At 46.5% G+C, this 16,940-nt stretch overlaps 1 protein-coding gene across 3 annotated transcripts; it reads right to left on the bottom strand.

Moving 5' to 3' along the window:
• Nucleotides 1-6,490: 6,490 nt before the first annotated feature.
• On the bottom strand, nt 6,491-15,583 carry Ftsj1 (FtsJ RNA 2'-O-methyltransferase 1). Of its 3 annotated transcripts, none has more exons than XM_045140371.1 (11): nt 15,315-15,583; nt 13,063-13,254; nt 12,768-12,837; nt 12,579-12,669; nt 12,000-12,078; nt 8,563-8,615; nt 8,420-8,473; nt 8,238-8,340; nt 8,060-8,143; nt 7,074-7,177; nt 6,491-6,985 (listed from the first exon to the last, which is right to left on the bottom strand). In XM_045140371.1, the coding sequence occupies exons 2-11, from the start codon at nt 13,181-13,183 to the stop codon at nt 6,644-6,646; spliced, it is 1,101 nt and encodes a 366-aa protein (XP_044996306.1). In that variant the 5' UTR covers nt 13,184-13,254; nt 15,315-15,583; the 3' UTR covers nt 6,491-6,643. The 3 variants fall into 3 exon arrangements, with proteins under 3 accessions (XP_044996306.1, XP_044996305.1, XP_044996307.1); XM_045140370.1 differs by lacking the exon at nt 15,315-15,583 and adding an exon at nt 15,111-15,307; XM_045140372.1 differs by lacking the exon at nt 15,315-15,583 and adding an exon at nt 15,111-15,307 and having other exon boundaries at nt 7,074-7,171.
• Between the last annotated feature and the right edge of the window lie 1,357 nt (nt 15,584-16,940).

Genomic DNA, 16,940 nt, shown 5'->3' with positions numbered 1-16,940 from the left:
TGCTGTAATTAAAGGTGTGTGAAACCATTCCTGGCTTTTTTTTTCTTGTTGTTTGTTTTTATTTATTTATTTGTGAGCGACAGACAGAGAGAGAAAGACGGAGAGAGCGAGAGACAGAGAGAGAGACTGAGAATAGGCACTCCAGGGCCTCTAGCCACTGCAAACGAACTCCAGATTCATGTGCCACCTTGTGCATCTGGCTTACATGGGTCCTGGAGAATTGAACTGGGATCCTTTGGCTTTGCAGGCAAACACCTTAACCACTAAGCAATTCTCCAGCCCCCCCTTTTTTCGTTTGTTTGTTTGGTTTTTCAAGGTAGGTCTCACACTGGTCCAGGCTGACCTGACCTGGAATTAACTATGTAGTCTCAGGGCGGCCTCGAACTCTCAGCGATCTTCCCATCTCTGCCTCCCAAGTGCTGGGATTAAAGGCGTGCGCCACCACGCCTGGTCAGCCCCTTGTTTTTGTTTTTTTGAGGTTAAAATAATATTTTATTTATTTACTTGAGAGGCAGATAGAATGGGTGAATGCTAGGACCTCTAGCCACTGCAAATGAAATCCAGATGGCACACACCACCTTGTGGGTACTGGGGAATCAAACCTGGGTCCTCAGTCTCTGCAGGCAATCACCTTAGCTACTAAGCCATTACACCAGCTCTGATTTTTTTTTTTTTTGATGTAGGATTTCACTGTAGCCCAGGCTGACCTGGAATTCACTATGTAATCTTTGGGTGACCTTAAATTCATGGTGATCCTCCTCCCTCTGCCTTCTGAGTGCTGGGACTAAAGGCGTGCACTACTACCTCGTGCAACTGTGTCTGACTTTTATGTGGGTTCTGAGGCTCCAAACTTAGGTACTCAAGCCATCTCCTCAGCTCCCGACATTTCTTTCAGGGAGAGTTTTCTTTTGGGGGAGTAGTGCTAGGGATAGAACCCAGGATCTTGCACATGCTAGGCAAGTGGGAAAATGTCCTTAATTTTAAAAACTTTGTTCTGGTAAAATCAGATGTGGAGACAAGTATTTATAATCCCAGCACTCAGGAGGTAAGGGAAGAAGGACCAGAAGTTCAAGGTCATCTGCAGCTATATAGCAAGTTCAAGGTAAGAACTATCTGCCTAAGACCCTTAAAAAATAATTTGAAAACTGGTTGGCTGAAACCCTTTGGCAATTGGTTAAATCTAAGGACACCTTCACAGATATTTTTGTGTGTGTTCTGAGACAGTATCTATCTAGCCTAGGTTGAAATCAAACTCAAAATCCTCTGGCCTCAGCATCCTATATGCTGGGATTCCAAGTGTGTGCCACCATAAGCATACTTGGTTTCATTTTTTTTTTTTGTTTGCTCATTTGTTTTGGTTTCTCAAGGTAGGGTCTCGCTGTAGCACGGGTTGACCTGGAATTCACTATGTAGTTTCAGGCTGGCCTCCCAAGTTCTGGGTTTAAAGGAATGCACCACTATGCCAGGCTTTTTTGTTTGTTTTTGGTTTTCTTTCCCCACATGGGGCCAAGCCCATACTGACCTAGAACTTACTCTGTAGTCCCAGGGTGGCCTCCAACTCATGGTGGTCCTTTTTTTTTTTTTTTTTGGTTTTTTCAAGGTAGGGTCTCACTCTGGTCCAGGCTGACCTGGAATTAACTATGTAGTCTCAGGGTGGCCTCGAACTCTCAGCGATCCTCCTACCTCTGCCTCCCGAGTGCTGGGATTAAAGGCGTGAGCCACCACGCCTGGCTCATGGTGGTCCTTTTAACTCTGCTTTCTGGTACTGGAATTAAAGGCATTCGTCACCATACTTGGCTAGCTTCATCTTTTAAAATGTATTTTGTTGTTGTTATTTTTGTTTTTCAAGGTAGGGTTTCACTCTAGTCTAGACCTATCTGGAATTCACTGTGTATGCTCAGGATGGCCTTGAACTCATGGTGATCCTCCTACCTCTGCCTCCCAAGTGATGGGATTAAAGGCATGCGCCATCACACCCGGCTAAAAGTATTTTTAATTAAGTAGAAAGTTGTATGGCCATCATTTCCCTTCTCCTTGACCTCATTCTGCTGAGGGCCCTCCTCAGTGATTGCTGATATTCACCCTGGGTTTGCAGGTTACTAAATGTGAGAGCATCAGTTATAGTAAGATTGTTTTATTTGTTTGTTGTTTCTTTTTTTTTTTTTTTTTTTTGAGGTAGGGTCTCACTGTAGCCCAGGCTGACCTCGAATTAACTATGTAGTCTCAGTGTGGCCTTGAATTTTTGGCGATCCTCCTTCCTCTGCCTCCCAAGTGCTGGGATTAAGGGTGCGCACTACCATGCCTGGCCTTTTTTTCCCTCCTTTTGGAGGTGGGGTCTTGCTATGTTTTCTAGATTGGTCTTGAATTCCAGAGCTTGAGAGCTCTTCCTGCCTTGCACTCCTGAGTAGCTGAGACTACAAGTGGCAAAAACTCACCCAACTCAACTTTTTGTGAACCCAGGGCTCGGTGCACAGCACTGTGCTAAATCTTCAGCCCATCACAATTTTTTTTTTTGAGGTAGGGTCTTGCCCTATGTAGTTTCAGAGTGGCCTCGAACTCACAGCAATCCTCCTATCTCTGCCTCCCAAGTGCTGGAATTAAAGGTGTGTGTCACCACGCCCGGATTCCATCACAAAATTTTCTTTTTTAAAAATATATTTTATTTATTTATTTGAGAGAGAATGGGTATGCCAGGGCCTCCAGCCACTGCATACGAACTCCAGATGCATGTGTCCCCTTGTGCATCTGGCTTACATGGGTCTTGGAGAATTGAACCAGGATCCTTTGTTTTGTAGGCAAACATCTTAACCACTAAGCCATCTCTCCAGCCCCACAAAATTTCTTTAATGCACACTTGCATATGCACACCAACATGATTATAATGAAAGCCAATTATACTGAAATATAATTAATAGTATTTATCCAAAACACAATTGGGATAGAGTAGCCAGGCAGCATGGCACATGCTTGTAATGTCAGCATTCAGGAGGCTAAGGGAGGAGAATCTCAAGTTTGAGGGCAGCCTAGGCTACCCAGGCAGAGCCTGTCTCAAAAAAAAAAAAAAGAAAGAAAGAAAGAAAGAAAGAAAGAAAGAAAAGAAAAGAAAAGAAAAAAGAAAAAGAAATGAAAAGAAAGGGGGCTGGAGGAGAAATTGCTTAGTGGTTAAGGTGTTTGCCTGCAAAGCCAAATGACCCAGGTTCGATTTTCCATGACCCATGTAAGCCAGAGGCACAAGGTGGTGCATGTGTCTGGAGTTATTTCTAGCAGCTGAAGTTCCTGGCATGCTTATTCTCTGTCTCTTTCAAGGAAATAAAAAAAAAACAAACCTAGGATACAGTAATAGGCTTTATTAGAGGACAAATTATGAAACCTTCTATTATTCAAAGTGGTGAGAAATATGAGTAGTATTTCAGATGCCTGTATAGCTGTAATAAAAAGAAGGTTTAAGCTGGGTGTGGTGGTGCACACCTTTAACCCTAGCCCTCGGGAGGCAGAGGTAGGAGGATCGTCGTGAGTTCAAGACGACCCTGAGACTACATAGTGAATTCCAGGTCAGCCTGGGCCAGGGTAAGACCCTGCCTCAAAACCCCACCCCCAATAAAAAAAAAGAAAGAAAAAGAAAGCTTGCCACATATGGTGGTACATATCTTTAATCCCAGCACTTGGGAGGTAGAGGTCGGAGGATTGTAATGATTTTGAGGCCACCCTTAGACCACATGGTGATTTCCAGGTCAGTATGGGCTAGAACAAGAAGACCCTATCTTGAAAAATACAAACATTCCCCCCGCCAAAAAAAAAAAAAAAGACTTGCCAAGCATGGTATCCCATGCCTTTAATCTCAGCACTTGAGAGGCAGTAGGAGGATCTTCATGAGTTCATGGCCAGCCTGAGACTACATAAGTGAATTTCAGGTCTGGGAGACTTGCCTTAGTGGGAAGACAGCAGAGCCTGCTTTTACAGCTATGGTTTATTGCCAGTGTTCCTAATTTCAGTTATATTAATGAAAATCAAGATGTAACATTTTCCTCTTTAAATTCATAGAGATCCATAATGTTTATCCAGGGTTAAGAACACCCACTTTGGAGGGAAATCCTGGACATATTCAGAACATCCCAGGTGTCTAAAGAGGCAAGCCTTCCAGTCTCAAGAAATGCCCCCTGCATGGCAACAGGATTCTGTGCTGTTTTTGTTTTCAGAGGGAACTGGTACCGATTCCATTATGGGGCTTGTTTGTCTAAGTCCTACTGATACTTGAAAACAAGTTCATCAACTCAAGTTCTGGTTTTACTGACAGGCAGCAGCTTGACTTGTATTAGCGTGCGAGCTAGCCAAAGGTCAAAGAGAAAGGTTTTGTTGTTTTAAGACAAGGTCTCACTCCATCCTGGGCTGACTTGGAATTCACTCTGTAGCCCAGGCTGGTCCTCAATTTCTAGCAATCCTCCTGCTTCAACCTCCAGATGGCTAGGATTAAAGGCATGAGCTACCATACCACGCTAAAACAAAGCTGTAAAGAAATATATATATTCCCAAAGGCTGGCAGTTAGCTTGGTGACAAAGTGCACACAGTATATGAGGTTCTGGGTTCTATCACTAGCATGGCCACAATCAAAAAACAAGTGCCACCTTCTACTGCCGTCACTGTTCACTAAACTAGCATTTTGTGAGACTTCTTTTACTACAAACCATAATGTATAGCAAACTGTACATATATTCAGATCGACTATAAGGTGCTAATTAATATAAGGTATAATTAAGGATGTTCCTTGTATTAGTCATGTGGTTCTCTAATGTGAAGACGATTCAATGGAGTAACACAGTACTGGCACACATTCTAGTACTCACTGGCAATACAACTGGCACCCAGACTTCACTGTAGTCCAGAGGTCACATGTTGTAATTCATGCACTGTGTGCCAGGGTTCTGATCATTGCATATTAGGCATTCTCGTGCTTTTGTTTCCTTATTGATTTATAAGATGGTTTTTGTGGTGCTGGGGGCCTCCCACATGTTAGGTAAGGACTCCCATCATTGAGCTACTTGGGGTCCATGTAATTCAGGCTGGCCTTGTCCCTATAGGTGTGTGTGTATGCCGTGATGCAATGTGGTCAGATGACAATGACGAGGTTAGACTACAGCCAAGAGCTGTTTGTGTTCTATCTTCAGATAGGATCTCTTGCCACAAGCACTGAGCTGCCGATTGTACCTGGCTTTATGTGAATGCTCAGAAACTGAACATGTGTCAGCAGGCTTTGACTGCTGAGCCATTTTCCCAGGTCCCTGAACCTTCTTTTTACTTTATTTTTTTCAAGGTAGGGTCTCACTCTAGCTCAGACTGACCTGGAATTCACTCTGTAGTTCTAGTCTGGCCTTAAATTCATGGTGATCCTCCTATCTCAGCCTCCTGAGTGCTGGGATTACACCCCAGTCTCCTAAACCGTCTTTTAATTTTTTTTTTTTTGAGGTAGGTTCTCACTCTAGCCCAGGCTGACCTGGAACTTACTATGTAGTCTCAGGCTGGCCTTGAACTCACAGCAATCCAAAGGTGTGTGCCACGATGCCCAGCCCAAATATTATATAATCTATTTGAGAGAGAAACAGAGAAAATGGGTGCACCAGGGCCTTCAGTCACTGCAAATAAACTCCAGATGCTTGCTCCACCTTGTGCATCTGGCTTTATGTGGGTACTGGGGAATCAAACCTGGGTCCCCAGGTAAGTGCCTTAACCACTAAGCCATCTGTCCAGCCCTCTTTTTTCTGAGGGGGGGATTTTTGAGGTAGGTCTTGCTCTAGTCCAGGCTGACCTAGAATTCACTATGTAGTCTCAGGCTGGCCTTGAACTCACAGCAATTCTCCTACCTCAGCTTCTTGAGTACTGGCACTAAAGTCGTGTAACACCATACCCAGCCAGTTTAAAGCATTTCTAAACTGGGTGTGGTGGCACACACCTTTCATCTCAAAGCTCGGGAGGCAGAGGTAGGAGGATCACTGTGAGTTCAAGGCCAACCTGAGACTACATAGTGAATTCCAGGTCAGCTTGGGCTAGAATGAGACCCTACTTTGGAAAAAAAATTTTTTTTTAATATACATAAAACAAAAATAAAGCATTTCTAAGCATACACCAGATATTCAGTTAATGTTCACAGAGAAAACTTCCCCCTCTTTTTGTGACAGGATCTCGCTCTGTACGCCAGGATGGCCTCACATTGGCCTGGGCATTCCCCTCAGCACTCCCTACCTCGCTGCTGGAGCACGAATATTCCAGACACACGCATCCAGCTCTACCGGGGTTCTGGGGATCTGTACTCAGGTCCTCACACTTGCACAGTAAGCACTTTACTCTCGGAAACAAAACTCTCCAACCCCAACCTTGAACTTCTGGTCCTTCTGCCTTCACCTCCTGAGTGACAGGGTGACAGGTTTATGCAGTACTGGGGACCAAACACAGGGCTTCATGCATGCTAGAGAAACACTCTACTAACCGAGCTATATCTCCAACCCACTGAGCTTTTTACTTAAAAGCCACCCTTTATTTGAAGCTTCATATAAAAAGGCAAATCGACCTCAATGCGTTAATGTGAACAAACAACTCATATCATTGTCTTCCATGTACCTCCCCAAAAGAAAAAGGAACTCAGATCTTCGGCTAAACCTTTCCATTTGTCATGCTTGGGCTGACCCACTGATTTTTATGGCTGTTGGGAAGCAGGAAAGAGGAAGCATGTGAGTCAGGACAGAAAGTGGCACATTGGGAGGGTGCGAAGGGAGACTCAGAGGTGCGTTTCCACACCTCAGGGGCCAGCACGGTGTGGCACTGAGGAATGGTTAGGGGCTGGGTCAACAAGTCCACTCGAGTGACAGAGCGTTCTTGGTGGTGGAGCTCCTTGGCCAGCCACCCCTTCTTCTTCAACCTGCAGGCTTCCTGGTATGGGGGTGAGATGGGGGGCTGTGTGGGCGGAGTATACTTATACTCGGAGCCATCCTCTAGCTGCGGGATGCAAGAGGCAGAGAAATGGTGAGGATCTGGGCACCTGGGATAGCTTCTCCCACCCGGCTCCTGTTGGTTGGGCACTCACATCCAATGGGTAACTTCGGTCCGAATCATAGGCACTCAGGTCCCCACAGGTTACAAAGGGCACAATAATGCGGGTAGGACCATCCAGCTGGTTGAAATCTGAATCTTAGAAAGAGGCAAAGAAAAAACTGAAAACAAGGCTGGAGAGATGGCTTAGTGGTTAAGGCATTTGCCTGTGAGGCCAAAGGATCCAGGATCAATTCCCCAGGACTCATGTAAGCCAGATGCACAAGGTGGCGCATGCATCTGGAGTTTGTTTACAGTGGCTGAAGGCCCTGGCACGCCCATTCTCTCTCTCTCTATGAAACCAATAAAAATAATTAAAAAAGAAGAAATAACAGCCGGGCGTGGTGGCACACCCCTTTAATCCCAGCACTGGGGAGGCAGACGTAGGAGGATCACTGTGAGCATGAGGCCAGCCTGAGACTACAAAGTGAATTCCAGGTCAGCCTGAACTAGACTGAGACCCTACCTCCAAAAACAAAACAAAGCAGAAAAAACTGAAAACAAGTTCAGTCACAACACAAGCTGTAGTGCGGGAGTATGACCCACCTCACAGACCACCATCTACTTCTACCTGTCCACTGGCAACCCATCCTCTGCTTGAGCTCACCTCCTGGGGTGGGGTGGGGGGCTCACTGATCACTGCTTCTAAAATGTCAGCCCGTGGTCTGCCTTCTCACTACACTCATGTCCACTTAGCATTCTGGGTCACATTGCTTGGAGTTTTGCATAGGTAAAATGTTCCGACTAAGAGTTTTCCTAAGCTAGACAGGTAAAGTCTTCACTGGGTCAGGGTTTAGGATTCTGCTGTCAGAATTTCCAAGAGGACCAAGATCTACCACTAGAGGACAGTGTGAGCTGAAGTTCCCTTTGGTAGGAAATATCCCTGGAGGTGGGGTGGGGGGTGGGGTGGGGTGAAACTGCTACCAGCGTGGGAGGCTGGGCAATTTCCCAGGGATGGGCCACCGGCGCTGGCTCTCTCACCGTACGAGTGATCCAGTAGGGGTCTGGTGAGATCCGGCACAAAGCCCTCAGGAGGGTCATAACCCTGACAGACAGCGAAGGCTTCTGTGGGGAGAAATCTGGAGTTAGGGGTGACTCTCCACCATCATCCCATGTAGCCTGAGTACCCCCTTGCCTGCCAGGCTTCCACTGCACTGACCGATGCTGGAATTTCGGCTGCTCTTGGGCTTGGCACAGAGCACACTGGAGAAGAAGACACGCAGCTGGCTATAGAGCAGCGTCACATCCCGACCTCGGAATATCTGCAGGGCAGAAAAGACCAAGATGGACAGATGCCCAGAGACCTTTCTCAACCCTTCCCCCAGGTTCTCCAAGACTTACCTTGGCCACAAAGCAGCCCCCTGGCTTCAATATGTTTGTAGCAATGTTGAGAGCCTGTGGACAGGAGAGGTGGCTAGGATAGAGGTGGGGACAGACAGCCCAGAAGGGGACAAAGTAGGGCAGGGGTGGCCACCATTACTCACAGCTAGGAGGAGCTGGGCCTGCAGATACTCATCAACATCATGGAGGCCAGTGACTATGGCGAGAGGAACAGCATTAGGCACTCCTCCACGTCTGTGTGTGTTCTTATATCACAGATTGGAAAGCTAAAGACACCTCCCGGCTCCATGACTGCTTAGGTTCTGGATCTTCCCAGCGGATGTGAATCCTAAACTCATCGTAGTCCTTGGGAAGTCATTTTCTTTCTAGAAACAACTTTCCCCATAATCATCAGCATCTCCGCCTCTAATCCAGGTAGGTCCTCTGGGCTTGATTTACAGACATCCTCACAGGGCTACCAAGGCCAAATGCATACGACTGACCTCCCTTCTTCAGCGCACCTGATCCCTCCTGTGATTCAGGCCAGAACCCTTGGGCTCTGCAACTGGACCCTCACCTTTTTCATACTCACACTACAGCCATTAGCAAATCCCATCAGATTTACTTTTATTTTTTTAAATTTTTTTGTTTTATGTTTATTTATTTATTTGACAGATAGAGAAAGAGGGAGGGAGGAAGAGAGAGAGAGAGAGAGAGAAAGAGAGAGAGAATGGGCATGCCAGGGCCTCCAGCCACTGCAAACGAACTCCAGACGCATGCGCCCCCTTGTGCATCTGGGTAACGTGGGTCCTGGGGAATCGAGCCTCGAACTGGGGTCCTTAGGCTTCACAGGCAAGCGCTTAACCGCTAAGCCATCTCTCCAGCCCCAGATTTACTTTTAAAAACCAATCCTCCTCTCTGTCACCTTAGCCACCACTGTTAGCACTCATGGAGTATTGCAGTGGTATCCTCCTGCCTGGGGGTCCCTGCTTCCACCTCTGCCTTTCACACTGCTCAAGCAGCCTGAGGAATCCTGTAATGACCCTAGCTGGGCACAGTCCTCCTTTGTCCACAAGTCTCTCATGGCTTGCTCCAAGTTCTGTCAGTATAAAGGACAACACTCTTGCTGGTGACCCACTAACATCTGTTGCACCAATTCTTTGAACTGCTTGCAGATCACTTTGCCTCCCTCTGTTCCAACCACACTGATCTTGCTGTTCCTTATATACAGGCTGGATCACACTTGCTCTAAACATACCCATGGTCTACTGTCACCTCTTTTAGGTATCTGCTTATCAACAAGGTTTTTCTGTACACTTTATCTAAAAGTCAAAGATACTTTTTCTAATTGCTTCCGTGACTTTCCTGTAGTATCTAGTTCCTCTTAGGGGGCTTATTTTTTGTTTTTTTTTTTTTTTTTCTTTTTCAAGGTAGGGTCTCACTCTATCCCAGGCTGACCTGGAATTCACTATGGAGTCTCAGGGTGGCCTCGAACTCATGGCGATCCTCCTACCTCTGCCTCCCAAGTGCTGGGATTAAAGGCGTGCGCCACCACGCCCGGCTCGGGGGGCTTATTTGTGTGTGTGTGTGTAAGAGACAAGGTCTCACTCTGAGCTCAGACAGTCCTCCTGCCTCAGCTTCCCACGGGCTTACAGACATGAGCCACCATGTCCAGCAGTGTCTTTTACTTTTGTCTTTGTGTGTGCATGTGAAGGCTAAAGGTCAACATTGAATCTTCCTCAATTGTTCCCCACCATGATTTTTTTTTTTTTTGGAATGTGTGTAGCATATTTGTAACAGAAAGTTACAGATATTCATGGCTATGTCTAGCTTTAAAAAAATTTTGTTTATTTTTATTTATTTGAGAGCAACAGAGAGGAGGGAGAGAGAGAATGAATGGGTGCACCAGGGCTTCCAGCCACTGCAAACAAATTTCAGACGTGTGCGCCTTCTTGTGCATCTGGCTAACGTGGGTCCTGGGGAATCGAGCCTTGAACCAGGGTCCTTAGGCTTCACAGGCAAGTGCTTAACCGCTAAGCCATCTCTCCAGCCCTATGTCTATTTTTTTTTTTTTTTTGGTTTTTCGTGGTAGGGTCTCACTCTGGTCCAAGCTGACCTGGAATTCATTATGTAGTCTCAGGGTGGCCTTGAACTCATGGCGATCTTCCTACCTCTGCCTCCCGCGTGTTGGGATTAAAGGCGTGTGCCACCACGCCCGGCTATATGTCTAGCTTTTTATGTAGGTGTTGGGGATTTGAACTTGGGTGGTCTCAGGCCCTCTGCTCTTACCCACTTAACCATCTCTCCTGCTCTCAATCTTACTTTTACTTATTTATTTATTTATTTTGAGTGAGGTAGGGTCGCGTTCTAGCCCAGGCTAACCAGAATTCACTATGTTGTCTCAGGGTGGCCTTGAACTCAGTGATCCTCCTTCCTCAGTTTCCTGAGTGCTGTGATTAAAAGCATGCACCACCACACCTGGCTATCTTACTTTCTTAAGACAGGGTCTTGCACTGAACCTAGAGCCACTGAGCTAGACTAGCTGGCAAATAAGCCCCAAGGTTCTCCTGTCTCTACTGCCATACTCAACATTTATATAGGCGCTGGGAAACTGAACTCACATCTCTCTATATATAAAATTTATATGTATTTTTGGTTATTTTGATAGTGTCTTTCACTCTAGTCCAGGCTGACCTGGAACTCTATAGTCCCAGGCTGGCCTTAAACTCACAGTGATCCTCCTACCTCTGCCTCCTAGAGTGCTGGGATTAAAGACGTGCACCACTACGCCAGAATCAAGTTATTTTTGTTTGTTTTGTTTTTCAAGGCAGGGTTTCACTCTAGTCCAGGATGACCTGGAATTCACTATGCAGTCTCAGGCTGGCTTCAAACTCAGTGTTTTCCTACCTCTGCCTCCTGAGTGCTGAGATTGAAAGCATGTGCCACAACACCTGGCTTTAATTATTTTCAACATGCTACATACATAGCTCAATCATTTTTTCTTTCCTATTTTTTTCTTACTAAACATCAGTTCTATGACACTAGAGATAAATGTAGATGGCTCAGCAGTTAAGACACTTGCCTACAAAGCCAAAGGACCCAGGTTCAGTTCCTCAGTACCCTCATAAGCCAGATGCACAAGGTGGCACATGCATCTGGAGTTTGTTTTCGGTGGCTGAAGGCCCTGGTACACCCATTCTCTCTTATACTCTCTCTCTCTCAAAGTAACTAAAATAAAATCAAAAGCAAAATAAGCCAGGCGTGGTGGCACACGCCTTTAATCCCAGCACTCGGGAGGCAGAGGTAGGAGGATCACCTTGAGTTTGAGGCTACCCTGAGACTACATAGTGAATTCCAGGTCAGCCTGGACCAGAGTGAGACCCTACCTCGAAAAACAAAACAAACAAACAAACACATAAATAAATAAACCCGAAAGGGGGCAAGGGTGGGGAGAAGATAATAAGGCCGACAGCAGGTAGCAGAGGTGGGGAGGGAGCTGGAGAGAAGTTGCAGAGGTAGGGGAAAGCTGAGTACAGAGCAGAGGCAGAAAAAAGTCAACTGGGGTAGGATAAAGCAGACACCATTTCCTCATGATATTTACCATCAGGAGCCCCGTCGCACACCACTAGTTCAGCATAGCAGCCCTCGAAGTGCTGGATGATCTTTTTGGCAGTTGAAAGCTACAGAGAGAGGGGATGAATGACCCCAGTGTTCCCGTGCGGTCCTCAAATTCCACCTGCCCACAGCCCTGGCCCCGAAGCCCCTGGGCTAGCCTGTTCTTAGACGTGGCCCATCTAAAACTAGGTCTCACCCCTGGGACCTAACCTCATCATCTTTTGTGGGCTCTGCAATACAACCTACGGTCTCTGAGTATGGCACTACGGATAGAATCTAATGCCTCCCTGATGCTATCTGTTCAAGTGCTCTACCATTGAACTACACCACACCCCCAGCCCTCTCCTCTCTCTCCCACTTCCTCCTTGTCTTACTGCGTAACCCAGGCTGGCTTTGAACTTGTGATTCCTCAGCCTGAGTCTCCCAAGTGATAGGATTACAGGTGGGAGACACCACGCCCAAATCTTTCTCTGCTTCTATTGCTTTGTCTTTCTTCTACTTTCCATAGCCCCCACATGGGGCCTTCACCCAGGATACACCCCAGTATCCACAGCCATGCTCTTACCTGAGTGATGTCTCCCTGGATCTGTATCACGCCTGGGAGTGGAGCCATAGCCTGTAAGTCCACAGCCACAACCTGGCCACTGCCCTGGCTCCTGTGAACAGCATGCCCCATGTCAGCCCAGTTTTCACTCCCAGCCCTTCCCTCCCACCAGCCCACCCCATGAAGCCCTCAGTCCCCTCCCCTGCTCACCCAATCTTCTGGCTTAAAACCTGGCTCCAGCTGCCGGGAGCTGCACACAGGTCTACTGCCCGTGTCACACCTGGGCAAATACAATGAAAATAACTCGTCAGCTGGACATACCTCTCTAACCTGAGGGCCCTACAAACTTTACCATCGCTCCTGGGGTGCACCTATGTCTACCCACTGCCCTAGTGCCCATCTCCTCTTGGGTTTTTCACTCATCTTCTCTCCTGAAATTCTCCACGTCAGCCCACCCATCTTAGGTATAACTAAACTATCCCCACTCCCAGGTGACTTGGCCCACCTTGGAAGAGTTGGAATTCCTCATCAAGTTGAAGCAGCTTGAAGGCGCTTCGGGCCCGCCAGCCATTCTCCTTGGCCAGACGGTAATAGACATCCCGCTTGTCCTTTGATGTCCGTCCCATCTTACACTGCTGGTAGGCAGTGAGCTGATGCTGTCCTTTATCAGTAACCAGGGGAGTAGGTCACCACTTACCTATACAGGACAGAGAAATCCATGCACGTAAGTTCCTGGGATCTTGAAGAGAACTCATTTAACATATTGAACACAGAAGCCCAGGCACGGGCCACTCAGGGCTCCAAGGACCCTATTGCTGAGCTCCCGGTTCCCTTTATATCACATAGTCGCCCTTCATTTACCTGTCAATTCCCACCACAGACCTCCCAAGTGCAACAGTTAACTGGCAGAGGGTCCATTACTGACCCCACTCAACGCACATCACTTTCACACTCCACACAGTAATATCTGTGACTTTCTCAATCCTTCTGTGCCCATCTTATCACTATTAACATCTCCTGGTCTTCTCCCTAGTTGTTCTCATTGTCTCCAGATTCACAAAGCCCCATTAGTCCCTCATTAATCCCTTCCTTTTCACACTCATTACCCCAATATAATCACAGTTCACAGCCCTAATCATCCTCTCTTCATTCTATTTTATTTATTTATTTATTTATTTTTTGGTTTTTCCAGGTAGGATTTCACTCTAGCCCAGGCTGACCTGGAATTCACCTTGTAATCTCAGGGTGCCCTTGAACTTGTGGTGATCCTCCTACCTCTGCCTCCCAAGTGCTGGAATTAAAGGTGTGCACCATCACACTCAGCCTCTTCATTCCATAATCTATGAATCCCTTAAACAAGGCTGGAGAGATGGCTTAGCAGCTAAGGTGCTTGCCTGTGAAGCCTAAGGACCTAGGTCAGATTCCCCAGCACCCACGTAGGCCACACGCACAAGGTGTTGCATGTATATGGAATTTGTTTGCAGTGGCTGGAGGCCCTGGCATGCCCATTCTCTATCTGCATTTCTCTTTCAAAACAAGTAAATAAAAAAAAATAATGCCTTAAAACAACTAGGCCCACAGTAATTTATTATTACAACCATAACCCCTACTAATGCCTGGAGGATCCATGCCTGTTAGGTCCCTATTACACTCTCAATAACTGAGTTGTCAGCCCCATTAGCTCAGCTCTCCAACTGACCCCTCAAAGATCACATGAGTATCCTCTAGTTAGTATCCCTTTCACTATTATACACATTACCCCCACATCCATTTTTCCCTTAGTGTCCACCTTGTCCTCTATTTGATCGCTCACTGTATGACCACATCTACACTCTAGCAGCTTACTATAGCCCTGTCTTTCCTCGCTCTGTTACTCCATGCTTATGGCATAGTGGCCCATCACAACACTCAACCTCTCACGATCTGTTCTTTCATCACTACCCTCACACAGTCCATTGATTATGCAGCCTACCCATCTCCACCATCCTCTGCACAAACTCACCATTATCATTTTCATTTCGATTACTATGCTCTAGCATTCTTCATTAATCTCGGCTCCATCCCCTATCTCAACCCCTCAGGATCACACTCTCTTCCACTTCAAACTCTCTAAATCCCTCACTATTTAACTAGTAAACACACTCCATTGTCCCGTGAACATGTCAATGAAAACACTTTTAGCATGCCCCGATTTCCCCAGTGGACATACCACCACACTTCTAATACCTTCAAGTTTCACTCAATTATTAACAGCTCCCAGGCCACCCCTCAAGTCCATTCCCATCATCTCAAAGACCATGGCCCCATTGGGACCACCAGATAGATAACCCCTTCAAGGCAGATCCGTGGATATCTGGACTGTTAACTACATGCTTCATTCAGTCCATGAACTCACCCAACATTCTAATTTCGAGTAAGTTTCACGGTGCTAGACAGACTGGACTATGTGTTTGTATCGCCCAGAGCGCACCTTTCTACATCACCTGTTGTGAGGGCAGAACAGATATCAACAATCTCGACCGGAATCCAAGTCCTCTATGCCATAGGGCTTACCTTAGTTTTCTAGTAGGATTGGAAGGAGGCAGGTCCACTAACCAGCCTGAGCCTCTACACGAGCACAAACTGGTGAGAAATGGTACGGCTCCAGTCAGTGTTTGTAGCGGACCTGGGTATCGGTTGCATATTCCTAAAAGGTAGTGTAACGTGGCACACTTGACATTATATATCACTGAAGCGCTAGCGAGGTCCACACCATACCTGAATTTGCAACGTGAGTCTCGTCATCTTATGTCGACGAATCCGGATCTCGGGGACTGCCCTTCCCACAATGCAACGACAGGCTGAGTTTACGCAATAACGTCATGCTGCGCGAAAACTGGTCCTTTGTTCTAAGGCCCAGGTCGAATGCCAGCGCTCTGGGGACTGAGGCTGGTGGATCGCGAGTTCTAGGCCAGCCTGGGCTACCTAGAGATATGCTGTCTTGGGAAACACACATATCCCCAAAACACAGTTAAAGGTCGACTTGCCAATCCGCTTATCCGCTGGTTCCGTTTAGGATCTTGGTGGTCATGAAGGCTATGAACTGCATTTCCCAAGATGCAGCAGGCATGACTCCGCCCATTTGCCTTACGTTGGCTGGAAGTGAAATGACGGAGTGGGAGTGACCTTGAGAATTCGGAATACGCGTTGATAAAGTGCGCAACCGTGCGAAGCTACTCTGCTGCAATTTTGATTTTTTATAAAAGTTTTTTGATGTAGGGGCTTGCTCTAGCCCGGGCTGACCTGGAATTCACCATGTAGTTTCAAGGTGGCCTCGAACTCACGGCAATCCTCCTACCTCTGCCTCCCGAGTGCTGAGATTAAAGGTGTGTGCCACCACACCCGGCTTTCTGTTGCAATTGCAAATCTCACTTCCGCTACTTCGTAGCACTGCTTTTCAATTTGCCATCTTTCCCCATCTGGAAAATGGAGATAATCAGTGGTGCAGGATTCAGGCACTACTTTGGGGAGTTAGCAGTCTCACCTTTCCTTTTCTATGGGGGGGTGGTGGAGGAAGGGTCTCACTCTAGGCCAGGTTGCCTTGGAATTCACTATATAGTCTCAAGGTGGCCTCATACTCACAGTAATCCTCCTACCTCTGCCTCCCGAGTGCTGGGATTAAAGGTGTGCGCCACCACCTCCAGGTAATTCTTTTTAATTTTTTTTTCTTAAAACATGTTAAACTCCCACCCACTGCCAAAAAGCACATTTGGGACCCAGTGCACAAAACAAAATAAAATGTCACATTAGGCACTGTTCTAAGTGCTCAAAGTGATAAGCTGGTAAGTCATTTGCTAGCTTTAAGCAGAGGATGAGTGGGTCTGTTTCTAACGTTTGTCAGTTTTCATGGTTACCTTGTAAGATACTAAGTTACCACTGTGTAGTCTCTGATGAATGGAATGGTGTCGTATCATACAGATACAGTAGGGGTAAATGGCTCCAAGAACATAGAAAATGAGCCAAACACATAATTAGGAAGTGATGAATTTTGAGTATTACCTTAAAAAATCTAATTAAAGCCGAGTGTGACATTTCTCCTACCTATAACTGTGGGCTAACTCCACAATGCATGACCCATATACCTTAACAAGGAGGGGCCAGGAGAAGGGGTTAGGACATGGAGGAGGCTAACAATGGTACCAACTTGATGGTATTCACTGAGTACAAAACTAATTAATAAAAAAAAAAATTAACCAGCCTAAATGTCCCTCAACTGATGTGGATAATGAAGATATGGCACATTTATACAATGGAGTTCTAATCAGCAGTAAATAAAAATGAAGTTATGAAATTTGCAGGCAAATGGATGGATCTGGAAAGGATAATACTAAGTGAGGTAACCCA

The sequence above is a fragment of the Jaculus jaculus genome, chromosome X (genome assembly GCF_020740685.1).
Source record: "Jaculus jaculus isolate mJacJac1 chromosome X, mJacJac1.mat.Y.cur, whole genome shotgun sequence".
Classification (NCBI taxonomy): Eukaryota; Metazoa; Chordata; class Mammalia; order Rodentia; family Dipodidae; genus Jaculus; species Jaculus jaculus.
This window is presented reverse-complemented; position numbering and strand designations above follow the sequence as displayed.